Source organism: Mirounga angustirostris, unplaced genomic scaffold (genome assembly GCF_029215605.1).
Source record: "Mirounga angustirostris isolate CCGP_5_RB_7025 unplaced genomic scaffold, mMirAng1.0.hap1 SCAF_3, whole genome shotgun sequence".
Taxonomy (NCBI): Eukaryota; Metazoa; Chordata; class Mammalia; order Carnivora; family Phocidae; genus Mirounga; species Mirounga angustirostris.
The window spans coordinates 110,299,573-110,327,025 of NW_026991711.1; the positions used below are offsets into that span (position 1 = coordinate 110,299,573).

Below are 27,453 nucleotides of genomic sequence, written 5' to 3' on the forward strand. Positions count from 1 at the left end.
ACAAAATAGGCCTTTCTTACTTGACTGAAAAACCTTAAAATAAACCCAAATGTCCAAAACTATTGTTTCCCTCCATAAAGATTGGTTAGAAACTTCCCTGAGAACACCTTCAGATCACATCGTAGACATAATACACAATTCAAGTTATTAACTTTCTCCATTTGGGCTTACAGATCTTTAGATGCAACTCTTTTAAAAGAGGAACAAGGTTTTCATGGAAAAATATGAATTATACAGGAGTTATATGGAGTCTTTATTGCTAATGCACAGGGGGTTCAGAACCATAATGACGATACTGGGCACTTAAGTCATTAGGCTGTCATATTACAGCAAAATTATTTGTACTATATAATCAGTTTCCTTTTTTATATTACACAGATCTAAGCTTAGTTCATCTATCTTTGCCATTACAGTACTACTTTGTTGTTGTAAATACCTATTTTTTAAGGATGATTTGAGTATGTTCATTGTAGTTCAAGTTCATGTTTATTAGACCTTTGCTTTCTTAAAGCTGGGAAACATGATCGAGGGAAGTTTGCAATCTGCCTCACAGTGTCTTGTTTGATTATGTATTGCTTCACAGTGTCAATTGCTATATAGTTTATATTTTAAGTACTTACATGCACACTAAAAAATTCAAGGGGAATGGGAGCCAGTTTTCTTTTCTTTTTTTTTTCTTTTTTCTTTTTTCCTAGCAACATTTTCATCCTACTCATCATATTTAAGACATGATCTTGTTCTTAAAATTAAAGCAAAATTCTATCGATGTTCAACTTTTCTTTAGGGATTTTTAAAGATGAACATTTTAAAATGATATCTGATGACTATTTTCAATAAGAACAAAATCATTTGGAGGAAAAATAAAGTTGGTCCTGAAAGCTTCAGCTGAAAATCAAGGTGAATATGGCTTTGGTTTTGATAACTGGTTCTGCAGTTTCATTAGCCTAGTAGAAATGGATATTATTATTATTCAACTAGTCAAGCTGCTGTCTCAGAATTCACTTTGCTTGTATTCAATGTCATGATGGATTGGTTGTTTTATTATTAAATCCTATGGTTTATGGCACAATATAGCTCACCTGACCCATAGAATGCTACGGGTTCCTTTGTGAGTGGTGTGTGTGTGTGCGTGCGTGTGTGTGTATGTGTGTGTGATGTAAAAGTTGGGAGACGTATACACTTCTGAGTTTGAATAATTTTTGGCTGAGACTATGTGAATTGATTCCCATACTGGGAAATGGCATACAAGTAAAATCAGTAGTCTATTCAAATCATTGTACAGTCAAGTCTGCTAAATATATGGCAATTAAGAGCAAAACCAAACCTCAAATTGAACAAAACCAATTTATTCTGTAGTCAAGTATACAGTATGCCTGAATGTGTGTGTCTCCAACTTTTCTCCCCAGACCAAAACCATGATTTGGGGAATGCATTGTAAACCAGACAGTGCCTACCCAGTCTTTCCTATATTAAAATAGATTATCCGAAACTGACCCTTTGTGAGAATTTAAATTTTGTATTTTGCCATGAGTTTTCAAAAACATACTTCTATTTAATAGGAAGGTCGAGTAAGCATTGCCACTTTGAAATCATTATAACTGTCTTGAGCACAGGAAGCACAGATTATAAACTTAAAACACCTAGCCCCTGAAAACCTAGAGTTAAACCATTCATTCCTTCCAGATCTATTTTAGTGTTTGGGTATAAAACCAGTTGGGGAGATGACTATCATGTTTCACAGGGAGCACACTACAACAGGGCAGTATTTGACAATAGGCATGTTAAAATTCAGAAGTCTAATTTTGCAGATAGAAGAATAGACTGGAACTCATTTGACCTGTTTTAGCAACTTGAGGTACAGTGAAAGTCACCTTGCTTTTTTCCTAATTGTTTTCTGTCATGAATCACTCTGGATCCCCATACAAAGGGTCTTACTGAGATGCTAACATAAAGCAATATGGAGAAAGAATTGGAAATACAACTCACATCAGAAAAAGTCTCTGGTTTTGATGGCTCTGATTTCTGTCATGGGCACATGGCTTTGCAGTTGAAAGCTGTCTCTCCTGACATATCCCTGCCCACTGTTGGGGAGCTAAGCCTCTTGCTGAGTCAGATCACCAGACCGACTGCCTCGATGCCCCACCCATGGGCTCCAGGGAGTCATCTCTACACTGACACATGCCCATGTTCAGACATGACACCCAGAGGCTTCCTCTAGAACTGCACTGCCCAATGTGGTTGTCCCTAGCCACCTGTGGGGACTGAGCATTCGAAGTATTGTAGTCGGAATTGAGATGGGCTGGCTATAGGTGTGACATACACACCAGATTTCAAAGACTTAGCACAAGGAAAAGAATTTAAAATAGCTCATTAATAATTTTTATAATGATTATGTGGAGAAATGCTAATACTTGGGATAGACTGGATTAAATAAAATATATTATTAAAATTAATGCCTGCTGGTTCTTTTTTGATGTGATTACTGGAATATTTATAATTGCATATGTTGATGGTACTGGTTTAGGGCATCTGGGATCTCAGCCACATGCTAGGCCAGAATCAACCTCTCCAGGAAACTCAGCACCTGCCCCTCAATCAATTTCTCTTTCTCTCTCTCTTAAATTGATACTGAGAGTTGAAGTTTATCACCCTCATCATCCTTGTCATTCTTATTTTTGTTTGCCATGCAAGTTTTCTACCTTTACAATTTTTTTCCTTCATCTCTCATTCACCTTCCTCTTAATAAATACCATCTAGAACAATTTTAGTATATCTTTGGATATAGAAGTATCCTTGAAAAATATTTAATGTATTTGTATATGAGTTCTCTTTTTCTTATTTAAATAAGATAGGAAGGATAACAACATGATTTCTTGTCTGTAAATAGTAAATAAGGAAAGAATGCCACAACTTTTTCTAGATGTTCAAGGTTTAAAGAAAAGGGCCTGGAGCCAGGGTCTCTTTCTCTTCTCGGATCTGTTGTGGATATAAATTCAGGCAGTCTTTCAATGATAATAACAATTATAGTTTTCCTTCTTTATAAAATATTAGGCAAAAATTTACTTTTCTGGAACATAGGGTTTTATCCACACATTAAAAATGTTTAAAAAGAGGAATTAGAGATTTTATTTTTCTAAAAAAGGACTTCAGAGTATTCTTGTATTCATTCAATAAATGTATGCCGAGCACTTATCATTTACCCAGCACTGTTCTAGGTACTGGGATTAGAGTCTCCGAAAAATAAATACAATACAATAAAATACAGGCAAAAATCCTGCTCTTATGGTGCTAACATTCTATTAGCAATAATCGCGCCTCGGATAAACCTCATTGGCTACGATACTGCCACTGCGCAAAGCTTGGTGCTAACATTCTAATGGGGGGAAAAAAGATGTCAAAAAAGGAAGTAAAAAATGTATTGGTGAGATCGTGATACTTTAAAAAAAAGAAAGAGAGAGATAGGGAACACCTAAGTGGGGAAGGCTTGTGATTTGGAATAGAGAGGGAGAAGCTGTGAGTAACGACATCTGGGAGAAGACCTAGGGAAGTGAGGAAAATGGCTATGTAGATATCTAAAGAAAGAATGCTCATGTCAGAGGGAGCAGCAGCATGTGCAAAGGCCCTGAGTTAGGATGTGTTGAAGAAAAAGTGAGGCCAATGTATCTAAAATAGAATTTCTAGTGACGATAAATATAACCAATCGTCTCCATCTGGTGGTATGGTATGGAAGCTTACCAAGAAGACACTCATTCTGAGTTTTCTTTCACTCTACCAGTCAGAGCTAATCTTGCTTGAAAGTAGTGGATATGGCCCTATGAACTGCAGCAGCAAAGCAAAGAGTCTTCTGCCTACTAACCTGCTCCTTCACCCCTGACCACCCGCCCACACCCACACTCATAATTCAGCTCCTCGGATCTTTAGATTTTCTCCAGAACTGACATTCCATCTGCAATTAATTGGATGTTAAGGGTCTTTAAATTTTTTCTTAATATAGAAAAGATGTTTTAGCTGTGATTATTAAAGGACACATTTGTGTGCCCTGAGGCTGCATGGCATGGGATGTACTTCTGACACGATTCTGATAACAATTATCATTATATAAGGTAATGTTGCTGTCATATTTATCAAAGCAGACCTCCTGCCATTTCTATTTGGTTAGACACAAGATTTCAATCTTAAGGTAATGTATGAAATAAGAGACTTTTATTACCATTATTTTTAAAATTATTATTAGCAAAAGTGGTAGTAGTAACTCCCACCATGCATTCATCTGGAAGGATTTATATTGACGGCATATTTATTTCCATCAAAATTGCAATTAATAAACACTCATGCAGTTAGAGAATTTGGTATACAATGTGCAAAAGTGTAAGAAAAAGTGAAAGTTGCCTCAACAAACAATTTCTAGGGCTCTTCCTATGTTATATGGACATAGCTCTTTACTGTTCACTAATATTAATATAAGCTTAACATAATTTTTATATATGTACTCTAAATTTCAAGTATCCATATCTTCTTTCTGTTTAGTCATACAGGTATTGTGATTTTTAATTGTTAGCTCCCAAAGCCCAGGGACCATCTCCATTTAACTCAGTTTTATGGAGTCCTGTGCAACCTGTAACTTCTGTTAATGATGTTAAGGATGATGAAGATTAGGAAGAAAGGGAGAAAATGGAGAAAGATGGTAACCTACCTGTATAAATACAAAGCATTGTGGTCTTTTACATCATAATATTTAATCCTGACAGCATTGCAATTGAGATATTTATACCCCTATTATACAGATGAGGAAATTGGAATTCAGGGCCGTGAAGTCGCACACTTTCTTAATGGTGGATCTGTGAACTCAAGATCCGATCTCTTAACACGAAAGCCTGTGTGCTTTCTACCATGCATTTTGCTCAGACACTATGCAGTTATTAAACTTTTTTTTTTTTTTTTAACTGACCGCCGACTGTGTGTCAGGCTTGATGAGAGTATAGGGAGGACCATTAAATTCCAAACTGTACCATGAAGATCTGCCTCGCCCCACCCTCATTCTTGACTTCAGCATGTGTCCCAGTGGCAGTTTATTTCATGTGGCCCCAAATTGGCAAAATAAATATTTTTGCCAAAATGTTACGTGACCCAGAGCACATAATTCTCAGTTGGCCATTCCCTCACAACAGAGCAATTAAGTTCAATTTTCCTTAGCAAGGGCTCTGTCCCCACCCCATCCCCGCCCCCGCCCTGCTTTCTTAGCCATTACATAAGCCAGCACCTGTTCAGTGCTGTTGTCAGGAATGTTTTCAGACTAAAGTCTACAGGTGTTTTTTCATTTTTTTTCTCCCATGCTATTGAATGAAAATAGCTACACTTGCTCTCTGATGACTAATTTAAGGGAATATTTCCTGGTGGAAATTTCCTAACTGAACTGCTTGACAAAACAGGGAGGGAGTCAGATTCTGCTAGAATATTCCTCTTTTACTCTTGGTTCTGCTTTGACAGTTCGAAGGATTAAGGGATAACAATGACAGTAGTTCTTATTATTACTCAAGTCTTACCGTGCCTTTCTCACCATCCACAGTGTCCCTGTTGGAATAGATGCTGATGACTACATCTGTTGCGTTATTTAAAGTAGATCTTTAAGTCAAAATGAGGATGTGTGCGCGTCGCCTCATTTTGAGTTTGCTTAATGTTTCCAACCATATTTTAGAAATAAATCCCAAATGCTTTTTTGCTAAGTGCATTTTCCTTTCAATTTTAAACCTATGTGTATTTTAAAGGTCATTTAATCCTCTCATTTCCAGTTCCTCCGGTCTTAAATCATCACTGTGTTATTTTATGTAAGAGGTACTTAATGTCTTAAGAAGCTTTCGGAGACCTTAAAAACCCAAAGACATTTTTTTCCAAGACCAGAAGTTCTACTTTGTCAAGTGTAAACATGCTTGAAGAAAACCAAGATCTTAGCCTGTTCAATAGTCCAAAAGTTCGAATTTCATAGGAGTTGGAACTCGGTGAAATGCATTTTCCCATCCATAGCTCAATCCTCTCTATCCCCTCCTAATTTAGGCTGAAACACATGGAGAGGATATCCAGCAAAGCACTCTCCTCAGTGACATCTGTGTCAGGGAGCAGCAGGATCCTCTCCCCTCAGGGAAAGGGAAGGCTTAATACCCCAAATAATAATAATCTATTACAGATTTCAGGTTACCAAAAGTTAAAGAAAAGGATGATAGCAAAACACTTAGCGTTGCTACATGTCAAAAGAAAAGCTACTGTAATTTCCCCTTTGGGTATGTATTTTTCATATTATTATGCACAATTATTGCATATAAATGTAAATATATTTCCATATTCTATTCAAAAGTCTCTATTTCTGAATATGTAGAATAAAACAATTATATGATTTCACTTGGATTCAAATATAAAATTCCTGGTCACTGGAAGAACTGGGCCAGTAGTGGGCGCCTACGGCAACAAAACTGGCTCCTTGGGAGCAATCTTCTGGATTTAGGGACAGTGTTTCTAGTCAAACTAAACCCGGGATTAGAGAGACATAAGGATATGCTGACAAAAACCCAGAAATGGTGGCTGAGAAACTTGAATCGAATCTTTACCTTTCTGCTCCTTATTATGTGGCCTGAGGCAAGGGGCTTAAACAATTTGGGTGTCTTCTTCCTCATCTCAGAAGTCAGGAGTATTGACTCTATGTTCCCTCAAGTTCACTCCAGAGTTAATATTTCATGGTTCTGGGACTCCAACACAAACCATGCCCAAGAATGGGGTTATCTGATGGTCAGAAAACAAGAAAAAGCTTGGCAATTTGATTACAGTGAACTCATTTAGAAAAATAAAGATTTGAGATAATAACTGGTTTGTGACAGAAAGTCCATCTCGCATCACTATTTTTTAATGGAAAGATGAGCTAATCTGAAGGTGTGGCTGGCAAGCAGAAAGCAGTGTCATTTGACATGCAAACAGTGACCACCGTCTCGATACAGGACCCCAGCTAGATTAAAAATGGACAACAAATAAAGTAGCTTGGATCCTGACCACATCAAGTGTCACCATGACATGCGCCTCTATGGGTCTTTTCCTATTTTCCCCCCCTTCTTTAGAAATGTATGTTATGAATTATGATTATTGCAATGGAGCCAAGTATTCACCGGGCTCCAGCTAGATCTTTGTTCAGCGAGCATAAGCTCACGACCAGCTGCAAACTGCAGCTGTCTGTCAACATTTGTGAGGACAAACTGCTCCACTCTCCCCCAGCACTTAGCCATAGACTACATACTGTGTCCTCAGATCTGCTCAGCACACCCCTGCTGGGGGAGGGTCTCAGCGGTTCTCACGCACATTTGGGTGCAAATAGCTAGAAGCTTATGTCAAAATGATTCCTCTCAGAGAAGGTTCTGTCCCACTGAAACTATTTTGTGAGGGACTAACTGACTGGCCTGACATTTCCTGATCTTTCTCTGACAAAAGCATGGGAGGCTGCCACTCTGACAACTAGCCGTTCTTCAGGACATCATGACCCCGGCAAAGAATGCCAAGAGAGCGGACCCGAGGCCAGGAGCCTGTCTCAGAGCGAGGGAATGTGGGAGTAAGGCCATGGGCAAGGGGCAAAGCCAGAGGAAGGGCATGGCCCAGGGTGCTGAGTGCAGCCATTCTCCTGGGCCATAGTATGGGGTAGGAGGCAGGACTCAAAGGGATCCTTATCTCTGGAAAAACCCTAATCTAGAACTTTCAAGTAAACTTGGAACTCTGTTGCTTAATAAGGGGCTTTGAAGAATGACATATTTTGCTCATGTAGTATTTATCACCCTTCTAAGCAAAAAATAATAATAATAATAATAATTTCCAGCCATACTTAGGAGAAAAACTGGCAGCACCATCCCACATTGAATTCAGCATTTGTAGATTTAACCAAAATCTACCGTTTTATCATCAGAGTGATTCATGTGAGCTGGAAGGATCATTTTTTAGAGGGGTGGCAATTTTAGGAATACCCTGAGAATTATGCTAAGAATTTAGGATTACCCTGCTTTCCCCAGGCATTTATATAGAGTAAACTGTGAGCTTCTTAAGGAGTAAAAACTAGGACTGAAGTTTCTTTGGGCCCAGGAATGCTCCTAGGACCCGGCAGAAAGCATGAGATATGATCAGTTAGTACTTGTGGAAGGTATGTTGTTTAGGTTTTGTTTAATAATAATATTTTCAAATAAAAAAATAAATCTGGAATTCTTCCCACTCACGGGGTATTATGAGAACTGCTCTTCGTTATGTAAAAGCATAATTTCAGTGAGAAATGTGCCCTCTTGGGAAGAAAGGAACAATGCAAATTCAAATTAATAATAAAACTGTACAATACATAGCATATGGCCAAAGTTGACCTGAGTTGCTCACTGGAGAAAACATTCTAAGGTTTGGGAAAAGTCACGTCCTTGGGTGTGTGTGTGTGTGTGTGTGTGTGTGTGTGTGTAGTGCTGTGTGTATTTGTGGGCAGGGCAGCAGTGACCCAATATAAACACTTTCTTTCCCACAACTTAAACATGCACACAATACTTAAAATAGTTTCATTCAGGGGTAGAAACCATGAGAGTCACGGGATCATTAAACAATAGCAAAGCTCAGTTAGTCCATGATCTTTCCATATTCAAGAGGATTGTAAAATAAAAACAAGACTCTGCAAGGAATCGATATTTTCCAAAGGAATAGTATCTTACAGTACAAGACTATTGGGCTTGCTAAGTGCCTTCACTTCTCTCTGTGTTATAGTTTGCTGCTTCCTTCATTGAGAAACCTTTTTGCTGGATGTGTTACATATGATGAGCTGGGGTGTTATAATAAACAGAGAGGAAGGCTCAATAATGTATTTCAGTTAGGAAGAAGCACTTGAAAGAAATTGGTTTTGCTATACACATGATGTGAGCCAATCAATACTGGTTTAGTCTGACAAGCACTGTCAATATCCATTGTCACAGTTCAGAAAGTCTTTAATGGATAGTTCTTCAAGATCCAATGATTTCAACACATGTTCAAAGTCTTGAAATATACTCTACCTGGCAGAAATTAATCACAGATAAACTCTTGGGGTTGTACACAAATACTTTTTTTTTTTTTAGCCAAATAGCAGTGAAAATTGTATCTATATTAATATATATTTAATGTTATATAAATTAATATATATTTTTAATTTATGCAACAGCTAGGGTTATAATCTAATAATACCAGATACATAGTAAATGCCCAGTAAATGTTGAAAAAATAAGAGACACTGAGGTGGAGGATGAGGAGGGCATTTTTCATACCATCTGTTCTGTTCACTTACTGATTATTACAATCATGACTGTGATAGAAAGCATCTATCATAACCTCATAATTCATTATTGTTAGTGTTTATTGAATGCTTATTATACACTAGATATTGTGCTGGGTGTTTTGCAAATAATGGGGCATTTAATTTACACAACAGTCCTTGGTGTGGATATTATCAGCCCCATTTACCAGATGAGAAAATAGAGACACAAAGAACTTACATTGCTTGAATAAGATCTGACCTCTGTTAGGTGACAGAGTTGAGATTCAAATTCAAAATCCAAAACCTGTAGTATTCAAAAGAGAGAGAAGAAATGAATGAAAGAGAAAGGAATATACTTTTTTTTTTTTGAAAGAAGCAACATTAGCTGTTGGAAGGAGGCCATAGATTAGTGGCTCTTATCTGCTTTCTCCCTAAATGCTGATCTGAAGCTTTACTCCTATGAAGCAACCAGAGTAAAACAAGCCGACTCTGTGGTTGGAGAGAGAGAAGAATGAAATTTCCTGACTTGGCTGAGAGAAGTGCTAAGGAGTTTATAGATGAGAATGCATGTGCTCATACTATTGTGGGCTAGGTATAGGTCGGTCTGTCTTTGAAAAAGATTGTGCGATGACAGGAGTCAAGGACAGAAAAATCGAGAGATCTGGCTAGGTTGCTAGCCCCTTTGCTTAAAAGGGAGTCCCAATGCCCATCCTATGTCTCTACTTCTATATTTATCCTTGTCTTGCTACATACAACTACCTGGAGCATGGAGGGTGATTCTCATATTTGCCTACAGCCCGATAGCAGAAGAGCTCAATTTGTGTTCACGGTGGTTATGGCTCTGTGCAACCCAGATGCCATCTTCAGCTGTTCTGCCTGGCAATCCAGAGAGTGTTCAGCCATCAACTCTGTTGCTGTCCTGTGATTCACTAATCTCACCTAAGGCAACTCATTTTCCCATTTAGGTCTGTAGTGATGCACACCACCTAGAATCATTTCAGCCAGCAGGTTAAGTGCGGCAGATAATTTAAGACCTTAGGTTGGAAGTATTGAAAGTACTTGACTATAGTGGGAGGCTATTGCCATCTCTCTGTGTCCTTAGAACTTTGACAGCATTGCCAAACTGAGGGGCAGGCAGGCAGTGGGGTAGGTTAGGAGTAAGCACGGGCTCGAAATCAGGCAGCCCTGCATTTGATTTTGGCTCTGCCACTTAATCTGCTACGTGACTTAACCTCTTTGAACCTCAGATTCCTCATCTGTAGAATGGACAACAATAAGAGAACCCACCACATTGAACGGTTATGAGGACTAAATAAGACGTAACATACTTGGTACAGTTTCTTGTCACATTGCCAGTAGTCTAAGAACATCGGTCATTATTAATAATACATGTGATGTTAGAACGATCAGATTGGCTAAAGTGGAAATTGAGTCTGCTTTAAAAGGATTAATACTATACATATTACAACATTTAGATTTAAGAAAAGTTAAATATATATTTATATATCATATATAAAAATTATAAATTACATATATCTTATATATATAAATTTAACTTTTCCTACAATCTAGATAAATACTTCAGTCCACCATTTCCTCTCAAATATTGATTATTTAGCTTAAGATTTCTCTCAAACTACCTATGCCTGAAATATATATATTTTTTGTCCTAGTTCAAATGTTTATGTTTGCAAAATTCAGGATACATTGTAGCATATTCTTGATCACACATAGGGCCAGGAGTTTAGAGATTAAAGAAAAAGCTTCAAAGTTGTCATATATTACTCTCCTCCATACCCTCTGAGAATACATATTCACAAAGGTACAAACAAATACACAATATGTAGTGGTAGCTCTCTCTATTTCTGTCTATCTGGAGGGAAGATTTAAATACCACCCACCCAATTCAAAAACTGCTAAGCACGGTCTAGTATCTGAGTCAGTATGTAAAATCAGCATTGAAATTGCCCAATACTCTTAAATATGAATATCATTTCATTCTCCAACTTGGCTTTTTTTTCCCCCACAGAATTCTAAGTGTTAATTTCCTAGAATCTTGCCATGCTGTTACCTCTCGGGTGGAATTGTCCTGCCTACACTCTATTGTCCTACAAACAAACTCTGTTTTGCTTTTTTTTATTTTTAGTCTCTGATGTTTGCATTCATCTATAGGGGTCTTCTCATTTGATTTGGCTATCGCCTGTTTTGTGTCACCGGCAGAGAACCCATTCCTGTATTTAATATACGATCTTTTCTCATGGAAAACATATTTCTACTACATGGTGCCTTTTGTCTGGATTAATACCCTGTATCATTGTTTTTTTCCTTTTTTAGTCATTTCCCTTTCAAAATCAGCTACCGCCTTAGCTCAGTAACCACTTACTCTACAAATTTATCAAAGTTTTGAACAAGTGACAAAGTTTTACTGACACCGTATCAAGTCATAAAAAGACAAGAGAAAATACCTAGTTAATAGAAGATGATCTGAATCTTTACATCTTATGCTGCATCTGATTCCATTTCAGGAAAAAAAAAATGTTATCATTTCTCTTTACACACACTATAGATTTTTGCTATTTAAGTATATTTTCTCTTTGTTCTTTCCCTTTTTTTTCCTGACTATGTAGTATTTTCATAACCTTTGAAGCAAATATCTTTTCCAACTCTGGTTCACAAAAAGAAACCAGATAGACTTAAAATTGAAGGCACATTACATCTGCGGTACTATTACTCAATATTTGCACTACAGAATTGAAGTTAGCATCATCATCACCATATCATCAAGAAAGTTATATAATTCAGGGCGCCTGGGTGGCTCAGTTGGTTAAGCGACTGCCTTCGGCTCAGGTCATGATCCTGGAGTCCCGGGATCGAGCCCGCATCGGGCTCCCTGCTCCTTGGGAGCCTGCTTCTCCCTCTGACCCTCCCCCATCTCATGCTCTCTCTCTCTCTCATTCTCTCTCTCAAATAAATAAATAAATAAAATCTTAAAAAAAAAGAAAGTTATATAATTCAAAGCTATATACTAAAGAGTTTAAACAAAAGCACTGACTCACACTATAGAAATACATTATCAACCTAGACACATCTCAGAAATATTATCAGCAAAATAAAAATATTAGGCCTATACATGAAAGACAATGATGATTTACATCATAGACAGATGAATGCATTAGAAGTGGAATACACGGATACATCTATTACTGAGAAAAACAGTCATGGAATTTCCATAAGGCTGAATGACAGGGACATGACAGTAAACTGCCGGCTCTTTATCGACACTGAGAATGGAAAAATATGGTTAGATTTGACCATTTAAACTAGATAATTTGGTCTAAAAGTAAACGTTTTTCATTGTGTGAATTCTCACTTCTCTTTAAATTGGGTGGATAGCATAACGATGAATCATTGGATAGATACCGTCCACATACCCTTCTGTTTCGAACTTATCATTTATTTTGTATTCCTACAATATCTAAGTGGGAATTAAGTGGTTAAAACAAAGCACTGCTGTTAAAATGCTCCACATTCCCTCTTCCAATTATTTCCAGATTTATTTGTGATTTGTGTTTCAAGTAAGTCACTTAAAGTTTCAATAATTTAGTTTCTCAGGCTACAAGTTGGGGGTTGAAATTATGACTACTGTTTACATTGAGCATGTGAAGGCAAGAGATATGAAATGACCAACAGTTTATTAAGCCCAAACTTACCCTTTCTGCCCACTCTGACACAGGGAGTAACATGCATAGTTTTGCAAGCTCTAAAACCGCATGCCAGAGAGGGCAAAGCGGTATGTATATGTTATATCTGCATGAATTAGCACAAGCGTGTATGCCCTCTAAAGGAATTAGGCAGGAGGCGGAAAAGAAATTTTTTAAACTTGATTTCTCTTTTCAATCAATTTTGGGTAAGGCGTTCTTGTTTCCATAAGTTAGGAAGTGGTACAACAGGGCAATTCCTGATGCAAGAAGGTCATAATTGGAAAATATGAGTGGAGACAATTCAGAACTTTGTTATGTAATCCATGTGATGGTTGGAGAAGTGTTTTTGAAATATCTTGGGATTAAGAGCCTGATATAACCTTATTTTGTCATTTCTTTCTTGATCTCCGTCCCTGGACACTTCGGTGCGGTAAGATGATTGTTAACTGCCACCAGCTTTGCCCTGAACATCTTCCTAGACTCACAGTGTCGGGAGCTCTCAGCTACTAATACAACTATCTATCTATCTACACCTGATGTCGATCCCTATGTAAAACCTCACCAAAAAAGTGACAAGTAGCCTAGAAAGTTGTTTCTAATAGCATTTCCTTTAGCAACATTTCTGAAACGTTAGCTCTCCAGTATTTCCAAATTAAAAACAAATAATAACAGCATGTAAGTGTAACATGGGAATACCGTGAAAACAGCAGTTTGGCAGGAAAAGGGGATATTTCAAAATAAGGTCCCCAGCAAGAAAAATTCTGGCAGATGCACAATTCTGGATCATATTATCCAAACCATTGGATTCTGGAAAAATTTGAGGGTTTTCTTTTGTGGTTCTCATCTCTTAATAGAATAGTAGTGAATGTTCATCGTCCAAACGGTGCTGATTCCCCATCTCATTACTAAAGTTGAAAAATAAATATACAAAGGGCACTCCTTTCAATAAGCTTTCCCACCCCTAGAGGTGGTTTTAACACCATAATGGCTGTTTCGGGTATAAAACGTGTGTTGTGCAAATGCCTATTCTCATATGCGATAATATTTATTGAAGATCGTCTTAAAAAGCCCCCGATCCTTGGGGTGGGCATAGCATAACATATAGAGAAGTTGAATCGCTGTGTTACACACCTGAAACGAATGTAAAATTGTGTGTCAACTGCACTCAAATTAATTAAAAAAAAATAATAAAGCCCTGGATTCGAACTATTCTTTGGTGTGAGCAGCTTTAACAGCAATTAAATCTCTCAATGGGTTCAGAATGGTGCTCAAAGCTAATGCCTTTGGCCTGTGTATTGAGACTTAAATTGTATATTGTTATTGAAGATTCTTAGGCTTTCAAAAATATTCCGTTTGGGTTTAGAAGAAAAGATCACCCATCAATGGAAAAAAAGAGAGGAAAGCATAAAGGAAATAAAAGTAAATTCTAGAATACCTGGAAAGCTAATCCAATTCAGGTTAACTTTTTGTGGAGATAAAAATATGTAGAATTAAGAATGATTCCTCTGTAAATCAGATTAAATGCCTTAGCATTTAAACCCATATCGCTTTAGTCTCTTTTCATTTTTGAATAAAAAGTTTAAATGGGAATGGAAAAAAAACTGCTCATTGGCTTAACATAAATCTTTAAATTGCAGTTAACTTCACCCTCAAAAAGTAGTTGAATCTCTGAGGAAAAAGTAAAGGCTGAATTCTATTTTTCATAAATGATGGATTATTGTACCACACTGTGTATTTTCCAGTAAAGTGTCCTTTTATTTGCACTGTGTGATTACAAGTTTCTAAAAGTATGTGTGGGGTCACTTGGGTGCTGTGGGAAAATGGAAGGAACACTGTTCTGTTAAAATCAGTAGTGAAATCAGAAGCAAACTATGTCCTGATTATCATAGGCATGTGTTTAAATTTTGCCTTCCTTAATTGGTGATGTTGTATATACTTAAAATGAACAATTTGGCAAGTTTTTCTCCCTTGACAACAGAAAAGCATAAACTGTTTTATAAGTTTGGCTGTAAAAATCAGATTTGTAAACCAACATATTCAAAGACTTTTACTGCTGTTTACAGGGACCCCATGATGGACTTTGCTTTTTAACCATGTGCTTTTTACATTTTTAGTTTGTGTTTATAGCGCTTTCAAGTTATTTGCTTAATAAAAAGTATGCCATATATTATAGTCATCTATTGACTTTAACTTCTGCATTACTCTTCTTAGAACAAAATGAATGGAATGAGTGATGGTAAAAGTCTTGTAATTTGACTTGTCATTCGAGGATAATTATTTATGGCATCAGGAAATAGAAGTGGACACTCTAGTCTGTCTCCAGGAAAGTCATCATTAGAGGCCACTTTGGAGAATGGGCTGTGTTAAAACCAGTGTGATCACACCCAAGACCCTGCTACTTTCTCAGTGTTTTGTGAGAAGGAAATAAGACAAAGCATTTAAAAATATTTTTTCATGTTCTTTGGAAAACCAATGTACCTTACATGTATGTCTCACATGTAGAGCCAGATGATGGTATTGAAAACAGTATATATGTTTTATATTTTATATATAAAATATTTTGCATATATTTCATAAGTGTTTTATATATTTTATATATAATATTATAAAGGTAAATATATAAAACATATAAACATAATATATAAATATATATTTATACAATTATGTAAATATTTCCATTAAATATGTTTCTATATTTAAATATATATTTATTCATATATATTTGAATATATATTTATATATAAGTATATAATAATATGTAAAACATACAAAATATAAAATATATCAGTATATTTTATGTTTATATATAATATATACTTTCATATTTTAATATTTTTATACTTTATATATTTAAAATTATATAATATACAAATATTATATATATATATAAAATTAAGAATACTATCACCAGAGTACCTAAGGGATTCTGAAAGATACAACTCACTATAGAATTATTTTCATAATCTTGCATCTATACTGTATGTATTTTCTAATCACATCATTTTAACTAGCTCTAAAAAGGCAAGAAAAATGCCTCCTTTGATTCTGTATTTCTTTCCATTTCATGGAAAGTGACAAGATTTTGAGGTGAGACTAGAAATAGAAAATATTACCTTTGGTAACCTGTGAAAATTTAGATTGATTAGGCCATATTATTTCAAAAACAGGCTTGAGACCAAAGTTACCCTGAGGAAGATTTTTTTTTCTGAAGGATGTTAAGTGTTTGTTTCTTCAGCCTCCAATACTAGAACCCAGACCATGGGGCTTTGATAGAGCTATCGTGTGAAGCAGATCATATACAATTAGTGGTCACTGCAGTGACTGGACCCAGATAAAAATTGATAGGATATGATAGTATATCCATAGTATATACGTAGTATATTAAGATGCTCAGAATGACTCTTTCAATCATACAATATCAGGTTAATGCCTGATAGTCATGGTCCTATAAAAGCATTTGTTGCTTGCACGGGTTCTCAGGGCACTTGTTTTTCCAAAATGATCTGAGGTCAATTCCTCATCTAAGATCCCTAAGTCATGTACTTCACACCCTGCCGTATTATAATTACATAGGCCATATGCATTTTTATCCAAAATAGTTAAATCCAGCACTGCCATGTATATACTAGGTAGTCAATTTGTGTTTGTTTGCCATTTTCATCATCTAGTATCACTGTCCAGAAATATAATGTGAGCCACATGTGTAATTTAAAATCTTCTCATAGTCACATTTTAAAAAACAACAAGAGGGCGCCTGGGTGGCTCAGTTGGTTGAGCGACTGCCTTCGGCTCAGGTCATGATCCTGGAGTCCCTGGATCTAGTCCCGCATCGGGGTCCCTGCTTGGCGAGGAGCCTGCTTCTCCCTCTAACCCTCCCCCCTCTCATGTACTCTCTCTCTCTCATTCTCTCATTCTCTCTCTCTCAAATAAATAAATAAAGCTTTAAAAAATAATAAAATCTTCTCATAGTCACATTTTAAAAAGCAACAAGAAATACGTTCTAATAATATATTAATTTTAATAATATATTTATTTACCAACAATATCTAAAACATTATTATTTCAACCTCTGACACAGCCTGCATTTCAAGTGCCCATCAGCCCCAAGTGACTAGTGGTTACCATGTTGGACAGCACAGGTCTAAAGCAGTGCTTCTTAATTTTAAGTTCAGATACACATGGAAATAATATTCATATAGCCCACTGGAGTGAATGGGTAGGATGGCTCGTAGCCAACAGCAGCTGCCCCCGGGGCTCAGGCTGCATTGTTCCTACTCAATTACCCTGAGTGCTGAGGGCATCTGTAACTCGAACCCTGTAACACTGGTATGCCAGTTGGCAATCTCTGGTCTACAGCAGTGGTTCCCAGCCTCTTCAAGTGATAGACCCATTGAGCCTCCTCCCATGATAGTGATTGTACTTTTATAACCAATTCCTTTACTATATAGATAGCAGTTAGATACTAGGTAGGCGATAGATCAGATATATATGTTTTATATATATATAATATAAATATATATATAATATAAATGTAACATGTAAATATATATATACTGTTTATATATGCTATTTACTATTTACTATATATTATATATACTACACATACTATATATACTTTGTACTGTCTATACTATATATATTATAGCAGATAGATACCAGATAGATGATAGATATGTATGTTTTATATATAAAATATAATATAAATATACAGTATTTATTATATACACCCACTATATATATATATACATGATTTGTAAAGAGATATATTATTAAAATAATACTTTTTTCCTTTTTTTTTTTTTTTGCTTTTCACAGTTTCTTTACGTTTTCTCAGTGTGTGAGCAGACCTTCCATCACCAGTAAATGAGAACTTAAACAGATCCTGTAACTTTTCAGTTTAAGGCAGTAATCCTCAACAGGGAGCAATTTCCCCTCCCCCCCCCCCAAGGAGACATTTGGCAATGTCTAGAGACATTTTTGATTGTCATAATGAGGAGAGGGTCCTACTGGCCTATTGTGAATAGAAGCCTGAAAGGCTTCTCAACATCCTACTCCTGCACAGGACAGCCCCCTATTACAATAAAGAATTGTCTAGCTTAAAATGTCAATGGTGCCAGGATTTAGAACCCTGCTTTAAGGTAATAGAAAATATTATGGTCCAGGTAACTGGCAAGTATTATCTCAATTCGCTATTTAATAGTACCTAATCCCATGTGATAAACAAGACTTTGAACTTAATTTAAAACTAAAATTCCAGGGGTGCCTGGTGGCTCAGTCGGTTAAGCGTCTGCCTTCAGCTCAGGTCATGGTCCCAGGGTCCTGGGATGGAACCCTACATCAGGCTCCCTGCTCAGGGGGGAGCCTGCTTCTTCCTCTCCTCCCCACTCATGCTCTCTCTCGCTGTCTCTGTCTCTGTCTCTCTCAAACAAATAAACTAATTAAATTAAATTAAAACTCCACTCTTCAGCTAGCTGGGAGGAAGGCAAGATGTTTTCCTCTTTCTGTCCTTAGCTTTACACTTTACTCCAAATCCCCATCTTGCTAACATGTTTGCAACTACTTTGTGGTCAAAGCTAGGGGCAGGAGGATGCAAAAATGTTCTTATTTGACCGCCATAAGAAGGTTTCTCACACTCTGGGCCAGGTAGACTTTTATAGCAGACGTTTTCCTGGAGGCACTTTTGTGGGTTCTTTGGAGACCCCATAAGGAACATTTGACTTCAAGTCCTCTAATTCAGGCAATTAATTTTCTTCCAGTTGCATGTCTCTCCTGTCTCTCTCTTTTTTTCTTCTGAGATCCTCAGAAGGGGCTAGGATGGTTCATGTCTAGCTCTCATACAACGATAACTTAGCAAATGTTTTATACCCCCTAGCTACTGAGCTCTTGATATTTTTTTTTCGCTTTCCATTCTTTCACCAATACTCCAATAAATAAGAATACCAGATAAAATTCTTATGAGACTGTTCCCATATCCAACCTTGACCTTGGACAAGTTACTTAACCTCTTTGTCTCAGCTTCTTCATCTCTAAAATGGGTAGAATTATTTTACATACCTCAAAAGATCATTGTGAGTGTTGATCCAACAAATACTGAGTGAACATTTACATTACATGCTAAACAATGTTTGAGGTATTGGGGAGACATTAGTGAACAACATTTAGACAAGTTTACAAAAATCCCTGCCCACAGGGAGCTTACATTGCAGTAGAATTAAGTTAAATCATGTTAGATGCTTAGGAAAGTATCAAGCATGTAGTAAGGTCTCAATATATTTTACATACATCATTGTTAACCCAATTGAATGATTGGCTTATTCTGAAATATGATTTAAGAGGAAAAGAGTCTCTACCTACTTAAGAAAGTGCCCCCAATCCTCTCATTATGTCAACAATTGGGTTAGGACAAGGGAGGGCCCTGTCAAGATCTATTTATCTATAAGAGACAATGAATTCTTACCAGTCACTAATAATAAGATACCTTGAATGTATTTAGACTCAATACTTAATGAAGGTCCAGACCTTAAGTGTTATGTTCATCATGGAATTCACAGCCTTTAGCGTGGAGGCTGATGATCAGTAAACATTCAGCTAATATTTGTTCAGGAATGAATTTGACACACACCTAAGTTTGAAGATAGAGCTTAGGATAGGAAGCTGAGGATAGGGGGCCAGTGAAGACATGGAAAAAGTCTAAGCAAATTTGTTTCGGAATTTCACCTAGAACTGATGGTAATTTCACATCAATAAGAAAAATAAGAAGTATCTGCTTCAGAAAAAGAAATCACTTTGAGTTAACATAAAAAAAGAAGATTGACAAAATTATTTGGGCCGGCAGGATGTTGGAAAATGCCTGAATTACCTACAGGCAGTATAGAATCATAATTAGTTGAAATGAACAAGTCTAAGAGTTTTTTCCTTTAATTTAGATGAATTTTTCTTTGACCTTAATTCTGTGTATAGATACAGATAGGTGGAATTATGCAGATAAAGGTTATGTTAAATCTGAGCAAATGAAAGTGAAAATAAATTGTGAATGTATAGAACTAACCACATTCTCATTGCACATTCATGTGGCAACGGAGCTAATATTTTCATACAGGCAAATTTTTACTCATACTCTGTGTCTAAACAGAAGGGCTTGAGCTATTAATTCCGGTATTTCCGTAACTACTGCTTTCTATTCGTATTTGAATAAAGTAATAATCATAAAGGAGAAATTTACCAAAATCTTTTTTTTTTAATCTCCAGTGTTCAGACTGCAACATAGTGCTTCCGATACAAGTGACAAAAACCGAGTTAAAAACAGATTAAAGAAGTTTATCACCCGAAGACCTTCCCTGAAAACTCTGCAAGAAAAGGGACTTATTAAAGGTATAGGACGTCTTATACTTTTACTGTAACAGTGATAAATGAATATGCCTCTGTGTCCGTAGCTATTCAGCTCTAAAGAAATATTAGGATATTTTATTCTTTTTAGGTTGCTTATTGAATGTTCTGCTCTACAACAAAGAAAAAAAAAAACTGTTGTCCAGAAAACTAATCCTGAGAAAATAAAGTTTGTAGCACAGTATCATTGAAAACAATACCTAGTTTTGCCTTCAGTGGAGCTGGGCTCTGCCCCAGGGAGCAGAGGAAGGTATCCTAGTGGCCCATTAGAATGAACCCATGTCACCATGTGCCTGGACAATACAGGTGCACACCTATTGTCCCAACATGCTTAATAACAGCAGCCCTTTTCACTCTCAGATGTGGCCTGATTTGGATAATAAGTTACCTGATCACCTTAGTCATAGTCTGAAGTGAGTGCAAGGAAGAAAGTCCAAGATAAACTAGTGTCATGAAAATTTATGGATTTGGGAACTGGGGAACTAAAAGCTCAATCTAACTTGAAATAAGTAGGTACTTTTGCAAATGTATCTAAAGTAAAGAACAACATATTCTAGACTACCCTAGTCACCACAATAGAAAAACATAGACTCTGGCACTAAGACTAATCAGAATTCAGACCTTGGTTCTACCACTCACTCATGTTGACATTGAACAAGTTATGACCTCTCTGAAGATCAGATATCTCATCTGTTAAATGGGGATACTTACACCCACCACTGAGAGGTCCATTGAGAGAAACATGAGATAATCCATGTAAAGCATTTAATAGAGTTTCTGGAACATAAGTATTCAATAAATGTTCTCTGCTCTTAATGCTATTATTATTCACTACCACCATTTCTCTTATGGCGCCAAGGGGATGAGAAAGAATGAATGGATACATAGAACCCGTGATAAAGTAGATTTCTATAACTGGAAATCACTTATAAATCACACAGGTAAAATGTATTATTTTCCTAACAAGAAACCATATGCATCAAGTCCATTGTTTCCCCCCCACCTTTTTTTAAATTTTCTAGCAGATAGATATATTTTGAAAAGTGAATATAAGAAGAAATTAGAAAATGGGCTAAGATACCCTTCTAAGATTAATTCTGAGAACAAAACTGGAAGATTGATCCTTATGGGAGTCAAAAGGTTATTTAATACCCAGTCATTTCTCAGGAACAGGGCAAAACAGATCTTAATATTTTCAGCAATACTTAGCATAAGAATTATTTAGATGGGTTATAATAACTGTCTGACCTACCCATTTCAGTCCATTTTTAAGCAGGAGAAGTTACAACAAGAATCATCTGGCATTTTGAACCAATTGTGGAAGGTGAAGTTTTATGAAGCATGAACATACATATCACTAATGAAGTGGAAAATTCTTAGAATGTAAACATTTGGGGGTCGAACTAGCACTTGCTTTGAATCAGGCTTTCCTCAGACTTTTACACTGAAGATGTCCTTTCCAGGGCCACTGACAGTTTTGGATCCTCTAGAGATTCAACTTCATATAATAAGATACCAATACCTTCAGTTCTGTCTGAGAATGCACCCCATCGGTTATCATTTTCTTTGAGAGGATTCTGTTGCAGGTTATCTGCCACTTTGGAAAAAATAGAAAACCAAATTAGTAGCCCAAACAATCCCAATTTGACAGAAAGTCCAAATTTTTCATGACTATGGCAAAATGAAAAGGGTTTTAATTCAGTGGCAGGGTCTGGCCCCAGTCAAAATGCTAAAGAATTCGCAACTACAGTGCTCCAGCAGTGGTCTCAGAAAGCAGCGGAGGGCCTGGATGCCTCATGCAGTTTTCATACCGACGTCATGGAAGCACTGAACACACTCCGATGTGTACATTTCCTATCTTAGAGCTCCATTAAATTTCCACCATAGCTGACCAATGAGTCAGTATTCATTAGTAGGGCTATGGAAAATCTATGTGAAATTCTGATTTGATAAGCTTCCATTGTTGTCTTCAGTGGAATTTTCTTCCAAATACAGATCAAGTTATGCAAATATAATCACTTCTTGGGCTTGTTTCAGTTTTAACTGTGAATTTTTAAAAAGCGTTTACTGATTTTTTTTTCTCTTCACTGAGTAAAAAGCATTAAAACAATTTTTAAAAATATAAGCCCAGTCAAATTTAGAACTTTAAGTCTATTTTCTCAGCATACTTAAGTCAAAGACTTTGAAAAAGCAATGAAATCGGTGTTTTTGATCAGTTACGAAAAATTATATAAAATCAATGAAAGATTAATGGTTAAATGGTTTCTCCAAGTGAAATGACTTAACTCTGTCAAGAAGAATTACTCAGAAAGAGAGAGAACAGTCTTTAAAATTGTCCTCAGGGTACCTGCCCACAAGAATATATACCAAATTCTTTCAACTGTCTTATCTGCTAGATTTGGAATAAAGTCCTTCACAACAAGGTTTCGGAAAGCTGGGGTGACAGTTGGTGTCTTAAAAGTGTGCTTCCTGTACCTCTGAAACAAATAATACATTATATGTTAAAAAAAAAAAAAAAAAGAAAATAGTAGGAAGGGAAAAATGAAGGGGGGGAAATCGGAGGAGGAGACAACCATGAGAGACTATGGACTCCAGGAAACAAACGGAAGGTTCTAGAAGGGAGGGGGTGGGGGAGGGGCTAGCCTGGTGATGGGTATTAAAGAGGGCACGTATTGAATGGAGCACTGGGTGTTATACGCAAACAACAAATCATGGAACACTACATCAAAAAAAATAAATTAATAAAAAAAAAAGTGTGCTTCCTGACACCTGGGAGAGACTCTGCAGGGCCATAGCCCCTTTCAAACAGTTTCTTACACCTTTATGTAATGTTGCCAACAGGTTGAGAGGCCTGAGCTTTGAATTCAGCCAGCCTTTGGAGCAGGAAGAGCTGTGCCTTCTTGACTTTATAATGCCCAGCAGAACAATATCCACAAAGTACTTTATGTGAAAAGAGAATTGTCCCGATACCACACTGTCTGGACTCAGACACAAACCCTTCCTTCAATATCTGTTTTTTGGACTCATGGAGACCTGGCCAATATGTGATTTCATTGGCTGGAAGCTAGATCTGGAAACAGTCCCTTGATGGGGCTGCATCTTCTACTTTCTTTAATATGACTAATGAGAAGTGTACATTATAATGTCAAAAAAGGCCCAGCCGATAGTTATGGATGATCACTCAATGGAAAGAAATCTTAATAGCTCAGGTGTGTGTAGGGTTCATTGCACCATGGTAGTGGTGGCTTCTGAAAAGCCTGCAATTTCTCCAGGTGCTTTCACATTTGCCAAGGGAGTGGCAAGTGCCTTTTAAATGTGTGAGTTTATTGCATTGAGCATCTCATCAGAAATAAAACTTGAATCTGTTGAATATGTAAATGATAGGCAAGAGGGTACATTTTAGGGTGGTAGGTGTGTTTGTACATATTTTCTGCTTGGTTTTGGAACTGAAGTAACAGCTCGTTATAAAGTGTCAGCCAAACTACCTTATATAATCTTTCAAATAACAGCACTGACATCCAAGAATAGAAAACACTCGGCAATGCAATTTCTAGAAAGGATAACAATTGGTTTTTTTTGTTTTTTTGGTTTTTTTTAAGAGCAACTAGTATTTCCTTATATAAAAATGATAGAATTATAGAGGATTGTGTTTAGAAAGTAGTTTCTTTCATCTTCATGTGGATAAAACCATAATGGATGGTATTAGTAGAAATTGAAAGTAATTCTGTACTACTTTATTTTGTAATCACTATATTATAAAGGAAACAACCTGTTTAAAGACTCAATATTATGCTTCCAGGACTTAGGATGAAAAGCAGGGCTTTCCTGCCTCATCCCAGTTTTGCTCCTTATGGGGCACCACTTGGCACCATTTCTATTTGTAGAATAGTAGTTCTGGTGGTTGACTCCATAACTTATGTTACTATTATTTGGGGTAGAGGTCAGTTTTTGTCAATATCTTCCTTATCTTTAAAGTCATAACGTCTTGACTTATCAAGCTTAGATGTTATCTCAGATTTCTTTTACGATGGACATGAATTTGACTTGATTAAACCAGACCTCACTTTCCTCCCCAAATACTCACAGTCAAATAGAGCAGGTCTTGCTCTTTTCGATGGCTTTCTCTGGAACATCCAATGTACTTGAATCTCTATTTACTGTTCTAGTAACCATGGAAAACTGAGACTTAGTGTCTGCATCGAGGAGACAAGAAAGACAAGAAGTTTAGTGTCCTTTCCCCTCTCATCTCCTCTGCCTTTGCTATTGTAATTCTTACTTCTACATCATAAAAAACTCATTATTTCACAGATTTCTATAATTATGACTCATTTATAGGTTGATTCTAAAAGTTAAAAACCAAAACCAGTGATCGTACAATTACAATTATATAAGATTGCTTACTGCAGCTCCAAGTACTAGACTTTGTTCTCTGTTCTTATAATATGACCTCTGTGATCTGTAAAGAGGAATCCCCCTTGATCATGATGAAAAAGACTCTCTTTTTTTTTATATTTGAAGGTTGCTTTGGTATATTTATGCTGTTTCACCATCACAATCAGGTCCTTCATTTCCTCCCCACATTTTGGATCTAAATGTGAAGAAAATCAGGCAGCTGCATTTACTTTATATTGATCATGTAAATATTATGGAATCGCTAACCAAGTCACGTGCCAGATTTGGATTAACATATCCATGGGTTCAATGTTATGACTTAATGGGCCACACAACTTACAATGTTCTTATTTTTTTTAAGTTTTTATTTTAATTTCAGTTAGTTAACATGCAGTGTTATATTAGTTTCAGGTGTACAATATAGAAATTCAGCCCTTCCATACATCGCCCTGTCCTCATCACAAGTGCCCTCGTTAATCCCCATTACCTATTTCACCCATCCCTCCACCCTCTGGTAACCATCAGTTTGCTCTCTATAGGTAAGAATCTATTTCTTGGTTTGTCTCTCTTTCTCTCTCTCTTTATAATATTCTTATTTTTTAAAGTTTATGCTTCATCACTTCCTTAAATCATGCTATTTTTTAGTTTGATACATTTTTTTATTGTAAATTTCTCATACAGATACTAGTCTGTGACTCCTTGTTCCCCCACCACCCACCAGAATATCTTCTAAACTCCTTCCATCACCTTACTCCACTTTGGATTGGTTGCATTTCAGGTTTCACCTTTCTCACCCTCTGATTCTCTTTTACTGAACTTCTCAATTGTATTCATTGTCTTCCGAATCCATGCCTTCTCTTTCTTGCTTTAATTCCTTCTATTACTATGTAACAGCCTCTGATAACTCATTTAGAAAACATGAGAACTTGATTGTCTAAAAATATCTTCAGTATGTCCACATACTTGATCAATAGTGTAGTTGGTCATAAAATTCCATTGCTTCTAGAATACAGAGTTGCAGTTTTCATTCTTACTCTTGTTATTTTGAATATTTTTCTTTCAGAATCATTGGGATTTTTTGTCTTTATTTTGAGATTCTGTAATCAAGATAATGTATATAGTTGGCAGAATTTAAAAACATTTATTCTGCTTAGCACTCAACTCAAAGAATTATGTTTTTTTTTTTTCTCTTTATCACTATGTTGATAAGTTCCTCCCATCAGTTTTCTCTGGTTCTTCTTTTGGGATCTTTACGATAGGAATATTAGAGCATCAGGATTTATTTTTCTCATACTCTGGAAGAATTCTCAATTGAACTCCCCTTGTCTTTATTAATTTATTTTAACTTTAGCAGTTATATTTTCAATTTGCTAGTCTTTCTTATTCTCAATTTCTTTTTTTGCATATCCCATTTACTCAAATGCCCTGAGGGTAGAAACTTTGTTGACGACGTTACTCCCAAACCTAATAGTGAGGATGGCACTTGGCAGTTAGCACTCAATAAATATTAATTAATTGAATAATTGGAAAAAAGTAGAAAATAAATTATGTCTTTTTCTAACTTATCCACAAATATAAATAAAAATTTGTTAGTTTTTTGAACTTTCTTTTTATTTTTGATTTTAAGATGTTCTCTCCTGCTCTTTAAATCTGCAATTTTATCTAGGTACATTTGTCTCATTCTACTTCTATCACATTAGTGACTTAGCCCAAATGTCTGGTGGGCAATGGTGGTTCATTCTTATTACAAAATAAGGCTCCACAAAGACTAGCTAAAGCTCTGTGTACATGGGTAGAGCTTGTTAGTAATATGGTTTTCCATAGGGTGACGTATAGGGACTCCCACACCTGCCTTAAACATCAAATATTTCCAAAGGATACAGAATGCCTTATATACTCTCGATAAACTTAATCAATCTTTACAGATGTTTGTGATGATAGAAACATTCCCACTCCATTTTACAATTCAGACAATTGAGTTTATTTGAAAGTACAGCAAATTTAGAATTTAACTAAGCTAGGTTTAAAGCTGGATTCTGCCTTTTACCAGCTATATAACTTAATATTTTGTCACTGACTTTTTCATCTATGAAATTCACATTGTAAAATTTAAATGAGATGAAATATGGAAGAATTTTATACAGTGCCCAGCTTATCTTAATTATTTAGCAATTTTCTTCCTTCCATCTTTCTTTCTTTCTTTCTTTTCATCTTCTGTTGCTTCCCTTTTTTCCCTCTTCTTTCCTTTCTTAGGTTTATGGAGCAAATTATGATCAAGATGGCCCTGGGACACCATTTTCTCAAGTATTCCTTTAAAATTTGGGAAAGCAATCCTGCCAAGTGTCAAGGAAAGGCAGTACTAACTTGCTTACTTCAAGGCAAGTGCATAGATAATTTATGGTTGGCTCATATTTATCTTTTTGGTAATTTTCATCATGGTACTCTTTATACATAAATGGGCATGAGCTAATTTTCTTTTCTAGCTACACCCACTTACACAGTGTCATCTAATTGCTGGAACATTTAAGTAATTACCCACACAGACACAACTAATTGTTTAAGGTTTCCCTCACATGAGAAAATAATGTCTTTGAAATTATAGTACTTTTATAAAATATGTCAATTATATCGAGAAGTAAAGAGAGATTTGCCATTCAAATTGCAGATACAAGTTATCAGCCCTAAACTTTC

At 36.2% G+C, this 27,453-nt stretch overlaps 1 protein-coding gene and 1 pseudogene across 3 annotated transcripts in view; one reads left to right on the top strand and one right to left on the bottom strand.

Annotated features, from left to right (window-relative positions):
• Positions 1-27,453, top strand: part of ARHGAP15 (Rho GTPase activating protein 15) — a 600,173-nt gene that overhangs the window by 327,718 nt on the left and 245,002 nt on the right. For all 3 annotated transcript variants that reach the window (XM_045868934.1, XM_064586464.1, XM_054506238.2), the window contains one exon: positions 20,233-20,355. In XM_045868934.1, the coding sequence (XP_045724890.1) occupies positions 20,233-20,355 (123 nt within the window). The remainder of the gene's footprint in view (positions 1-20,232; positions 20,356-27,453) is intronic.
• On the bottom strand, positions 3,251-3,360 carry LOC123839941 (U4 spliceosomal RNA; annotated as a pseudogene).